This window comes from Canis lupus, chromosome 25, assembly GCF_048164855.1.
Source record: "Canis lupus baileyi chromosome 25, mCanLup2.hap1, whole genome shotgun sequence".
Classification (NCBI taxonomy): Eukaryota; Metazoa; Chordata; class Mammalia; order Carnivora; family Canidae; genus Canis; species Canis lupus.
The window spans coordinates 42,279,841-42,292,381 of record NC_132862.1 but is presented as its reverse complement, the minus strand read 5'-3'; the positions used below and the strand labels follow the sequence as shown (position 1 = coordinate 42,292,381).

The following is a 12,541-nucleotide window of genomic DNA, read 5'->3' as shown; positions in this document are numbered from 1 at the left end:
AAGAATTGCATTGTGATCCCTGTTTACAGATGAGAGAAGTGGCCCTGTGCAATGAGTTAAACTGTGTCCCCCCTGCAAGTTTGTATGTTAAAGTCCCAACTCCCAGCACCTCAGAATGTAACCTTCCTTATTTGGAGGTAGGGTCTTTAAAGAGATAATCAAGTTAACATGAGGTCATTAGGAGTGGCCCTAATCCAAGATGACTGTGTCCTTACTAAAAGTGAAAATTTGTTCACGGAGATGCACACAGGAAGAGCACTACATAAACAGGAGGGCTGGATGATGCATCACTAAGCCAAGGAACACCAAAGGTTGTCAGTATCCACTAGAAGCTAGGAGAAGGAGGGCCTGGGCCAGAACCTTTCTCAGCACCCTCAGAAAGAACCAACTTCTCTGGCACCTTGATCTTGGAGGACTTCCAGCCTCCAGAACTGTAAGGCAATACATTTCTGTTGTGTAAGCCATCCAGTTAGTGGTATTGTTATGGCAAGTCCCAGTAAGCTAATACACTTAGAAATCTCACCTAACATTCAGTTACTGTATGGCAGAGCCTGGAATTGGACCCTTGTGTTCTGTCTCCAAAGTCCTGTTCAGTGTCCACTAAGCCAAAGAAGACTGATGAAGATGATAAGCACAGAATGAAAACCAAACTGTAGTGTGATTTTATTGATCAGGTTCTGGCCTACTCACATCCTGGTTTCATTTACACTCAGTTTCAGTGGAATTATTCCAGCTCCCTCCCATGCCTTGACATCCATTATCACCACACATTTGCCTGGGATAGAAGTCAAGGAGGATCCACTGACATGTTGTATTGGTTCCTGTTTGCTTCACTAGGACCAACTGTATACACTGATAGATCAGCGAGTGGCCTACATACTACAATGCTGGATGGGCCCAGTATTGAAAGGTATCTCTTCCAACTTTATTTTTGGCAATTCACTCCTTAGGTTTGAAAATTCTTCAACATCTTCAAGAGGCCTTGATTAATTCATTTTTTTGAAAGTAATACTATCAATGAACAAGAATGAGACAGGGATCCCTGGGTGGCGCAGCGGTTTAGCGTCTGCCTTTGGCCCAGGGCGTGATCCTGGAGATCCGGGATCGAATCCCACGTCGGGCTCCCGGTGCAGGGAGTCTGCTTCTCCCTCTGCCTGTGTCTCTGCCTCTCTCTCTCTCACTGTGTGCCTATCATAAATAAATAAAAATTAAAAAAAAAAAAGATTTAAAAAAAAAGAAAAAAAAAAGAAAGAATGAGATGATTCCAGAGCACTTAGCAAAGTCACCTCGGGCCAGGCTGACAACATGGAAGGGCTGTGTCCGAACTCTTAGGTGAGGTTCAGTCTGCAGACTGAACCCCAGGGAAGAATAAACATACCTGTGGTGTAGAATAGAGACTTCAGAATTTGCAGTTTGGGTGGGGTGAGGTTGGGGCAGCATCACCTCATTTTCAGTTGCTCTGACAAGGCCTTTGTTGCTTGGAACTGGGAAGCACTAGTACTCAGGAAATGCCATTCTCTGAAATGTAGCTGTGCAAAAAAAAGTCGTTGGTCCTTGTGTTCTGTGACCCAAACCAATGCTTTCTATTCACTGTCTATCTTACCATCTTGGAGTGGGACTCAGGGGTAAGGAAACTCTCTTTTGCCTTTTTGTGATCTTTATTTTCTTCCTTTGTAAATTTGTTTTTCCCCCAAATTGCAGGGAGAATGGGGATGTTCTGGTAATACAAAACTCTGAGTTCTTCTTTCTCAGAGCTAACCAACTTCCTTTGATAAGATGATGGACCCAATGCAATGTACTCACCCAATGCAATCCATATCAAAATATCAGTATTTTTCACAGAACTAGAACATCTAAAATTTGTATGGAACCACAGAAGACCCGGAATAGCCAAAGCAAACTTGAAAAAGAAAAACAGCTGGAGGTATCATCTTCCAGATTTAAAGTTATATTACAAGCTATTGTAACCAAAACAGTATGGCACTGGCACAAAAACAGACACATAAATCAATGGAACAGAATAGAGAGAGCCCAGAAAGAAACCCATGCTTATACAGTCAATCTATGAAAAAAGAAACAAGAATATACAATGGGGAAAATGTCTCTTCAAAAAATGGTGTTGGGAAAACTGGACAGGAATATACAAAAGAATGAAACTGGACCACTTTATTTCACCATACACAAAAATAAAATGGATTAAACATATTAATGTATATGAAAGCATATACATTGACCTGAAAGCATAAAAATACTAAAAGAAAACAGGCAGTAAACTCATGGACATCAGCCTTAGCAACACTTTTGTGGATCTGACTCTAAAGGTAGTGGCAACAAAAGCAAAAATAAACAATTGTGACTACACCAAAATGAAACGCTTCTGCACAGTGAAGGAAACCAGCAGTAAAACAAAAAGGCAGCTTATTGAGTGGGAGAAGATTATTTTCAAGTGATGTATCTGGTAAGGGACTAATATTGAGAATATATAAAGAACTCATACAACTCAATACCAAAAATCCCTCCCAAATAATCCAATTTGGGTAGAGAACCTGAATAGATATTTTTTCCAAAGAAGACATACAAGGCATTCATGGTCAATAGACACTTGAAAAGATGCTCAACATCATTCATCATCAGGGAAATCAAAATCACAATGAGATATCATCTCACACCAGTCAGAATAGTCATTATCAAAAAAGACGAAAAACAACAGGTGCTGGCAAGGATGTAGAGAAAGGGGATCCCTCTTGCATTGTTGGTAAGAATGCAAACTGGTGCAGCCACTGAAAAACAGTATGGAGGTTCCTCAAAAAACTAAAAATAGAGTTATCATATAATCCAGTACTTCTACTCTTAGGTATTTATCCAAAGAAAATGGAAACACTGGGGTGCCTGGGTTGCTCAGTGTTTGAGGATCTGCCTTTGGCTTGGGTCATGATCCCGGGGTCCCAGGATGGAGCCCCACATCAGGCTCCTTCCTCCCTCTGCCTGTGTCTCTGTCTCTCTGTGCCTCCATGAATAAATCTTTTAAAAAATGAAAACAAAAACACTACTTCAATAATATATATGCACCTCTATGTTTATTGCAGTATTATTTATAATAGTCAAGATACAGAAGTAACCTAAATGTCCATCAATATATATATGGATAAAGAAGATGTGGTATAAAATCTTGCTTCTGGGTAATTACCCACAGAAAATGAAAACTCTAATCCCAAAAGATATATACACCCTTACGTATATTGCAGCATAATTTACAATAGCCAAGATATGGAAGCAACCCAAGTGTCCATCCATAAATGAATAAAAAAGATGATGTAATGTACACAAACACACACAGTGGAATACTACTCAGCCAAAAACAAGAATGAAATCTTGCCATTTTCAGCAACAAGGATGGACCTAGGTATTATGCTCAGTGAAATAAAGAGAGAAAGGCAAATGTCACGTGATTTCATTTATATGCAGAATCTAAAAAAACAAAACAAATGAATAAACAAAAAGTAAAAACAGACCCTTAAGGACAGAATAAATTGATGGTTGCCAGAGGGGAGGGTGGGGATATAGGCAAAACAGAGGGAATTAAGAGGTACAAACTTCTAGCTTTATTTTTTTTAAAGATTTTATTTATTCATGAGAGACACAGAGAGAGGCAGAAACACAGGCAGAGGGAGAAGCAGGCTCCATGCAGGGAGCCCGATATGGGACTCCGGGATCATGCCCTGCGCTGAAGGCAGGCACTAAACTGCTGAGCCATCCAGGGATCCCAACTTCTAGCTTTAAAACAAAAAGTCATGAGGGTGAAAATTACAGCCTAGGGAATATAATCATTAATATTGTAATAGCTTCATAGAGTGATTGATGGTGACTACACTTACCATGATGAGCACTGCGTAATGTATATAATCATCAAATCACCATGCAGTACACTTGGAACTAATATGATATGTTAACTATACTTAAAAAAAATAGGCTTGTCTAACTCTAAAAAAAAAAAAAAAAAAAAAAAAAGATGGAGAAGTGCCAGGGAATGTTCTGAGGCCAGTTTGTATCCTCAGCTGGGTGGTCTGTGTCTTTGCCAATAACTTACCTCACTTCCCTCCCCTGGTCTTTTTTTTTTTTTTTTTTTTTTTTTTAGGTTTATTTATTTTTAGTAACCTCTGCACCCAGTGTGGGGCTGAACTCACGATTGCAAGTCGCATGCTGTTCTGATAAGCCAGCCAGGTACCCCCTCCACCAAGTCATTTTTTAACCTGAAATTTATAGAACTCAACAAACCAATTCATTAACAAGGAATAACTACATTGAATGCTAATGATGAGACAGGTGGAGAAAACTTTCAGGAGCACTACTGAGGAAGATTAAACCAGTCTTCTATTCTTAGGAATAGAAGCAATCTAGCAGATTTTCCTTTCCAAGCCACTTGGGAAATGTCTGTAATTTCTCTCATTTATTTCACCTTGTGGTTCACATAGATGTTGAAGCAAATGGACCCCAAATCAGGAATTTTGTGAGAAAAAAAAAGGGAGCTTGGGATTTGGCTCTCTCGCTGCATCAGTTCTCTGAATTATAGCAAGTTTTCCTTTTGTTCAGTCAAAAACTATTGAGTACCGACTATATGTCAGACACTGAGGTAGGCTCTGGGCACACACAGTGGTGGACCAGATGCAGACCCCGCTCTCATGGAGTCCACATTCTAATGAAGAAGGCAGACAATAAACAGCCACATTTATGTTGTCAAGTAGTGGTAAGTGCTGAAGACAAATAGAGCAGGATGAGAGGAGACAGAGCCATGGGCGTCGGGGTGTGGGTAGATGATGTCGGGCAGAGATGAGAAGGTGAGGGAGAGGCTGTGCTCATTGCTGGAGGAAGAGGGTCACAGACAGAGAACTCGGGATGCTTGCAGGTAAGATAGGCTGGGCTGGGGCAGTGCTTGTCCCTACACACACCCAGGACAGGGTAGATCTGCCCCTCTCCCTCCCCGCTGTCCAGCCTGGCTTCTCCGGTGACCAGTCACTCACACACCAGGAACACTGGCTGGGATAAGGAACATTGTCTCCTGCCATGGAGAGAATCAAGCTATCTCATCTACCCAAGATGGAACCCTTTCTCCTGGCTTTTCCCACCTGGTTAACAAGCCGCCAAACCCTGAGTCCCACAGATGTGAGTCGGGATTCCCTCCACTGAAAGAATACACAGAACACTGCCTGTGAGTTCTAGAACATTCAGAGGGTGATGGGTCTTTGTATTTCTAGGGACAAGGGAGGCTGAGAGGGGCTCCAAGCATAAGGTTTTCACCCTCAAGGGTCTGGGTCTTCCAGAGAACTTTCTGCCTTTAGAGAAAACCAGGCCACATCTTATATTTGCCATCTGGTGTCAGACAATCATTAGTAAGTCTAGATTTGTGCTGGTCAAGACAGCAGTCACCAGCTACATGTATGTGGTTATGGAGCACTTGAGGTGTGGCTAGTCTAAAGAGAGCTTTGCTGTACATGTAAATATACACCAGATGTATTGAACACAATACAAGAAACAATGTGGAATACCTCAATTATTTTTCCATAGTTTACATTATTTTATGTTGATAATATTTTGGATCTATTGTATTCAATAAAATATGTTATAAAAATGAACTTCACCGGGTTCTTTTTTTTTTTTTAATTTTTTTTTTAAATTTATTTATTATAGTCACAGAGAGAGAGAGAGAGGCAGAGACACAGGCAGAGGGAGAAGCAGGCTCCATGCACCGGGAGCCCGACGTGGGATTCGATCCCGGGTCTCCAGGATCGCGCCCTGGGCCAAAGGCAGGCGCCAAACCGCTGCGCCACCCAGGGATCCCTCACCGGGTTCTTTTTACTTTTTAATTTATTACTTTTTTTTTTCAAGATTTTATTTATTTGAGGAGAGGGAGAGAGTGTGAGTGTGGGGTGGGGGAGGGGGAGACGCAGGGGAGAGGAGTCTTGAGTGGACTTTGCACCGAGCTTAGAGCCCCATGCGGGGCTCAGTCTCATGACCCCAAGATCACAACCTGAGCCAAAACCAAGAGTCAGAAGCTCAACCAACGAGCCACCCAGGTGCCCCAACGTCCTACTTTTTTTTAATATGGCAACTAACAAATTTAAAGTCACATATCACATATATGTGTCTATTATATTTCTACTGGATGGTACTGGTTTGAATACATTCAAGGCTCGTTTCCTTGAACCTGATATAATCTATGCCAGCAACGCTCTGCTGTTTCAGGAAGTTCTTTGTATCTAACCCAAATCTCTATAGCCATTATTCAAAATCCCTGCCTTCTTGTCCAAGCCTCAGTGGAGATGGAGATGAACTGGTTCCTTCAGTTCGGGGAGGGAGAGGGGCAGATCTACCCTTCCTTGGGATAAACTTTCCTGTCTTTAAATATCTTTATATGGGATCCCTGGGTGGTGCAGTGGTTTGGCGCCTGTCTTTGGCCCAGGGCGTGATCCTGGAGACCCGGGATCGAATCCCATGTCGGGCTCCCGGTGCAGGGAGCCTGCTTCTCCCTCTGCCTGTGTCTCTGCCTCTCTCTCTCTCTCTGTGACTATCATAAATAAAAAATAAATAGTCTTAGAAAAAAGGTGATCTGTATTTAAAAAAATAAATAAATGCCTTTATACCTCTTTTTTTAAACCTTTTTTCTTCAAGGCTCAGTAGTGCTGATCCTTATCTCTGATGGTAGGGGTGGAGAGGAGAGCTCATTTGGCACAGTGAAATCACCCAGACATTACTCTGCCACATAAGGAAATTCCCAGAATATTCTTCATAGAATGGGTTATTCAGAGCTAGACAAACAGCTCCCTTGAGCCCATGAAAGGTTAAGGGCAGCCAGTTCTATTTCAGGCTTTCTCCTCTGGCCCTGTCAGATCTGCTGAGGATAGGAATAAAGCTGTTTTCCAGAATTCTCTTGTCCGGCAAGGGTCACAGGAAGTCTGTGCCAGTTTTGAAATTGATCACTCTTCCTCCACCCCAAAAACTACCAGGGTATGACCACCTTTTATATTTGACACTTGGGTGATTTTCTCCTATTTTGTGGATGGCAAAACCAAAAAACAGAAAATTCAAGTGTTCATCTCTATTGATGAAAACAGACCGAACATGGTACACTGAACGCAGACAAGCTTGGTCAAGTATTCTGACCCAGTCTTTAACTAATTGGGTGACTCTGAGTGAAGTGCTCAAGCTCTTAGTATTACTTTCTCTCCTGTAAAACTGAAATGACACGTAATTTGTAGAATCTTTCTGAAGTTTAAACGAGAGGCAGAGTAGCAAACTTGTTAAGCACTCTCTATGGCTCAGTTTACTCATCTTTAAAATGGAGATTGTAAAAAAATAAAATAAAATAAAATAAAATGGAGATTGTAATGGGACCTATCTCATAGTATTTTGAGGATTAAATGGGGTGATTCTTGGAAAGTTCTCAAAACATTGCCTAATGAGTGCTGAGTAAATGTTTGCTGTTATTTGGGAACTGTACATGCACATAGACACGCACATGCACCCTCTCAGATGCCCCTCCCCTCTGCTCCCAGAGTACAACTGGATTGGTTATCTATGATACAATTTCTCACACTATTTTAAATTACTTGTCCACCTTCCCATCAGATCCTAGTCTTTCTAAGAGTGGGTCTTTTATCCTCTCTCTTCTTACACAAAGTTGTTGAATGAATGGTTCATCAGGACTCTCAGTACAGGAGGAAACATGCCATTATTATGCCATCTACTCAGGTGGTGAGACACTAGAACAGCCCGTTGAGTGCCCCACTCGAATTTCACCAGTAGCAGAATCCAACTAAGCCTTAGGCACCCACTCCAGACCCCGTTCTACTCATTCCCCTTTCTCTTGCACCCTCAGGACATACTTGCCAATTCCTCTCACCTGCTGGGCTCTGTGCCCAAATCTGGATTCTGCAAACTCCCCCAGAGGAATGACAAAGCTCCCTGGTGCCTCTGTACATTCCAGACTTCGTTGCTTCAGAGACTCCTGTTTTACCTTTCTTCTGGCTTCAGCCCTTCCCCTCCTCTCTCTTGGGTTTATCTGCTTTCTTTCCTGCTTCCGTTTTCCCCTCTCTCCTTGCCGAAGCTTTGGGCCTGCCCTTGGCACCCCTGGCCATGACCTTCATTTCCTAGTGGTAATCTGCTAAAGAAGTCACCGACTGTTTGCGGGGAACTGTGTGTGTTACCTGGTATGAGTGCTCAGTGAACATTTGGGAGAGTGGTGCTGGGATTGGAACAATGGAAACTTTACCTTGGCATAGGAACAATGGCATGATTCGGCAGCATGGTGATGTTCTGTCCTGGGACCTGCAGAGAGTGTGCTGGCTTGAGGTGACCATGAGATGGGCAACTATGTGACTAGCCACAGAAACCACTAATTATAATGATAAATAGAAAGAAGCAATTATTTACATTGTAAATAAGTAAATGTATGTGGTTCAGTGGACAGTACACGTAGGAGAGGGCTTGGAGGGGGAAGAGAAGAAGACGAAGAAGGGCTTGGAGTGAGTCAGCCTTGAGTAGAAACAAAAAGGCCAGAGGGTCCTAAGGAAGGTGGGAAGTGAGTCTGGAGGTGGAGGATGTCTGATTTGTCACCTCAGGGAGCAGCAATGGGGCTTTTTGAGGGTTGGCAATGAGACAGGACAAGTGTGGCACATAGCTACATGAAGACTGAAGACCAAAGAGCATGGTTGAGGGCCAACTGGATGGCTTGGTGGTTGAATGTCTGCCTTCAGCTCAGGGTGTGATCCCAGGGTCCTGAGACTGAGTCCCGTATCGGGCTCCCCAAGGGGAGCCTGCTTCTCCCTCTGCCTATGTCTCTGCCTCTCTCTGTGTGTCTCTCATGAATAAATAAAATCTTAAAAAAAAAAAAAAAAGAGCATGGTTGACAGTGTGGTTGGCCCTGCACTTCCCCAGAGGTTCCCAGACCCACAGCTCCCGGCACTCACTGAGCTCCAACCATTCTTTCTGGCCCCAGTAACTCGGGAACCTGAACTGGCTTCAGCAACCCAGCTCATGACAGCAATACCTGGCTTAGGTGGCAGAGGGGGAGGTGTTGATCAAGAAGTGGCTCTGAGGCTGCGATTAATTAATGTCCAAGAGGCTGGTGGCACTCAGCAGAGCACAAGGTGTTCTGGGTATGTTGGGAAAGGGATGTTCACTCTGCTTCCCTCAAAAGTTGTAGCTCAGAGCAAGTCACTTCCCCATGGGCCTTGGTTTGCCATCTAAACCCTGATAGGGTTCCACTTGTGTCTCCATGGCCTACCTGGTTCTGACCTGTTAGGATCCTAGGTACAGGGGCCTCCTGCTCTTCACCACCATTCGCAACCCAGTGTGGGAAGAATGGGCACATTCCCAGAGCTCTGTCATTCCCTGGAGTACTTGGGAATCCTCCTTCAGCCCTTGACTCTGGTCATCCCCACCCATCCCACACACACATCCTGGGGAGAAGTGTTCAGGAGAAGGACTGCCAAATAGAACTATAGATCTAGAACCAGAAGGAAATTTGGAAAGTCTCTATCACACCCTATTTGTTGCAATTATTTTTAATGAAGATGAAGTTCACATAAAAAAAACAATAGCCATTTTTAAAGTAAGCAATTCAGTGGCATTTTGTTCATTCATGTTGGGCAACCAGCACTTCTATCTAGTGCCAAACTATTTTTACCACCCTAAAAGAAAACCCTGTACCCACTGAGCAGTCAGTTCCCACTTCCTCCTCCCCCAGCACGAATTCACCTCTCTATGGATTCACCTATTCCAGATCATTCATAGAAATAGAATCATACCACATGTGGCCTTTTGTTTCTGGCATTTTTAAGAAAGATTTTATTTATTTGCTCATGAGAGACCCAGAGAGAGAGGCAGAGACACAGGCAGAGGGAGAAGCAGGCTCCCTGCAGAAAGCCCAATCCCAGGACCCCGGAATCATGACCTGAGCTAAAGGCAGATGCTCAACCACTGAGCCACCCAAGTGCCCCTGGGTGTCATTTCTTAAAATATTTATTTATTTGAGAGAGAGAGAGGGAGAGAGAGAGAGAGAGAGAGAAAGCACCAGCAGGATGTGGGGGAGGGAGAACAGAAGAAGAGGGAGAAGCAGACCCCTCATTGAGCAAGCAGGAACACCCCCCCACACACACCAATGTGGGACTCAATCCTGGGACCCTGGGATCATGACCTGAGCCAAAGGCAAGATGCTTAACCCACTGAGCCACCCAGGTGCCCCTCAGCATCATATTTTCAAGGTTCATCTGCATTGTAGCCTGTGTCAGTACTTCAAGCCTCCTTTTGGCTGAATAATTTCCCACCCGTTGTTTTTATCCTATGAATAATTCCTGGTTGATAGCATCATTAACGGAGGGCCTACAATGTGCCAGACACTTTGCATATATTTCTCTTATATCATTTTATTTATACTGCTCATTTGTACCCTAGTGGCTCCCACTGTGCCCATGAGGAAACTGAAGGTAACAATGCCCTTCCCAAAGGTCATATAGCTGGTTAATGGTGAAAGCAAGGGGATCCCTGGGTGGCTCAGTGGTTTAGTGCCTGCCTTTGGCCCAGGGCATGATCCTGGAGTCCCAGGATCGAGTCCCACATCGGGCTCCCTGCATGGAGCCTGCTTCTCCCTCTGCCTCTCTCTCTCATGAATAAATAAATAAAATCTTTAAAAAAAAATGGTGAAAGCAGGGCTAGAACCCTGATGGGGTTTTGATTCCCAGGTACCTTGAGAAAAGTGGGCAAGAGGGCAATGACCAGAAGCCCAGGAGAAGCCCACCAACCTGGAGTATGACAGGGGTAAGAGGAGGTGTTGTGGGCCCCCACTATGCAACTTCTCTCCTTCCAGCCAGCTCCCTGCTACCCCTCCTACTGGGCCTCCCACCCCAGTCTCCACCCCAGCTGGGGGCAGCACCTCTCTGACCAACAGGATTCTCTGGCCTCCACTCTAGGCCCCTTGTCTCTGGCTCTCCATGACCAGAGCTGAGGCACCCAGGGTTAACTGTAGCACAGGCCCAAGGTCCTAACATAATGCTTCAGTCTCTACTTTGCCTTCAGTCTCTACTTTGCTCTACTACTGTCCCTCCACAGAGACCTGGTCTGCCTTCCTCAGACCTGACTTCTTCCATCCTCTAGGGCCAGCCTTGTCCTGACCTCCACTCCCAAGCCCTACATGGGAACTGCAACCCAGCATAGCTGCTTTTGGTCTTTGTCCAGACATCACATGGTCTAGGGAGGTGTGGAATTGAGGTTATTTTGTCCAAGAAGCTTCTTGTACCCTGACCAATCCCAGTTCTGTTCCAGATGGATTATGGGAGTAGAGTTAACTTCCTAGCCACATTTCTTACAGTGTCTTGTCCCCCATCCCAACACACACACACCTTATTCCTCCCCCTCCTCATTCTGTCCCTAGAAACTGCCCCCCCCACCCGGCCTGCTCTCCTCCACTCATTCTTCCCACCTGCTATGAGAGAGTCCTCCAAGGAAGACAGATAAAAATTTAGAGTGTCAGTAGCATCTTCAGGAGCCCTGGAAGACAGAGGTGGCTTGAGGTTGGAGGGAGAGTGGAGAGGCTCTGTTCTGCAGAAGCCAGTCCTTGAGCATCCCCAAAGGCTTCTTGCTGAAGATGCATTGGCCTTGCCCAGCTGGAGGCTCTTTAGGTCTGTCCAGGTCTTCTCTTCATCTTCCTTGTTAAGGTTTTGCCAGGTGGTGCCTCGGAGAGATGACAGAGGGGCAAGGCAACCCGGTTCTCTATCAGGGTTTGGTAATTCCTCACAAGGTCCTGGCTCAGGGGTGCACTAGGCAGCAAGGCCAGTTTTAGCACCTTCTCCTGGTAATGAGGCAGAGGGTTCGGGCAGGGCCAGCCCCTGGCAAAATCATTGGGAAGTGGGTTGGGCATTAGCTGGAGGCCTTGGGGCTCAAACCTTCCACCAGCGGAGATGTGCCGGTACCTGTTGAGGGGAAGAGGTGTGCAGAGAACAGAGAGGTCAAAGGAGAGGTGCGGGCATGGTGGGAGGAGTATGGAGGGAAACAGGATATGCTTTTTTTCAGAGCTTAATTACAGTTCATTTTCACAGTGCTACAAGGGTAAGCCCCCAAATTTGTAACTCTTCATGTTCCTCTCAAGTTTTTGGAAAAGACTTGATATTAAATATCAAACTATACTTAAAAGTTCTGTAGACTCAGTGTGCCTGGCTGGCTTAGTCGGTAGAGCATCTGACTCTTGATCTCAGGGTTGTGAGTTTGAGGTTTGTGTTGCATATAGAGGTTACTTTTTAAAAAAGTCTGTAGGCTTTTTAAAAAATCAGAATTATCTCAAATTATGACAATGACAAAATGCCAACCAATCAAGGTCCCAAACTAATATCATTCAAAATAAGAAAGAAGCATCACTGGGATCCTGGTTGGTTTGTTTTTTAATTTTTAGAGAGAGAGAGAGAGCACAGGGAGGGGAGGGGCAAAGGTGGGGGGAGAGAATCCCAAGCAGACTCTGTGCTCATTGAGGAGCCCAACATGGGGCTTGATCTCA

At 44.6% G+C, this 12,541-nt stretch overlaps 1 protein-coding gene across 6 annotated transcripts in view; it reads right to left on the bottom strand.

The window, feature by feature from the left end:
* Window positions 1-639: 639 nt before the first annotated feature.
* The window catches only part of TEX52 (testis expressed 52), a 17,087-nt gene continuing 5,185 nt past the window's right edge, over window positions 640-12,541 (bottom strand). For 4 of the 6 annotated variants that reach the window (XM_072799441.1, XM_072799442.1, XM_072799440.1 and 1 more), the window contains 3 exons: window positions 11,474-11,963; window positions 1,379-1,529; window positions 640-1,188 (listed from right to left, as the gene is read on the bottom strand). In XM_072799441.1, the coding sequence (XP_072655542.1) occupies window positions 11,669-11,963 (295 nt within the window). In that variant the 3' untranslated portion in view covers window positions 640-1,188; window positions 1,379-1,529; window positions 11,474-11,668. Of the gene's footprint in view, window positions 1,189-1,378; window positions 1,530-11,473; window positions 11,964-12,541 lie in introns of those variants that run through there. The other 2 variants (XM_072799444.1, XM_072799445.1) reach the window with 1 other exon arrangement.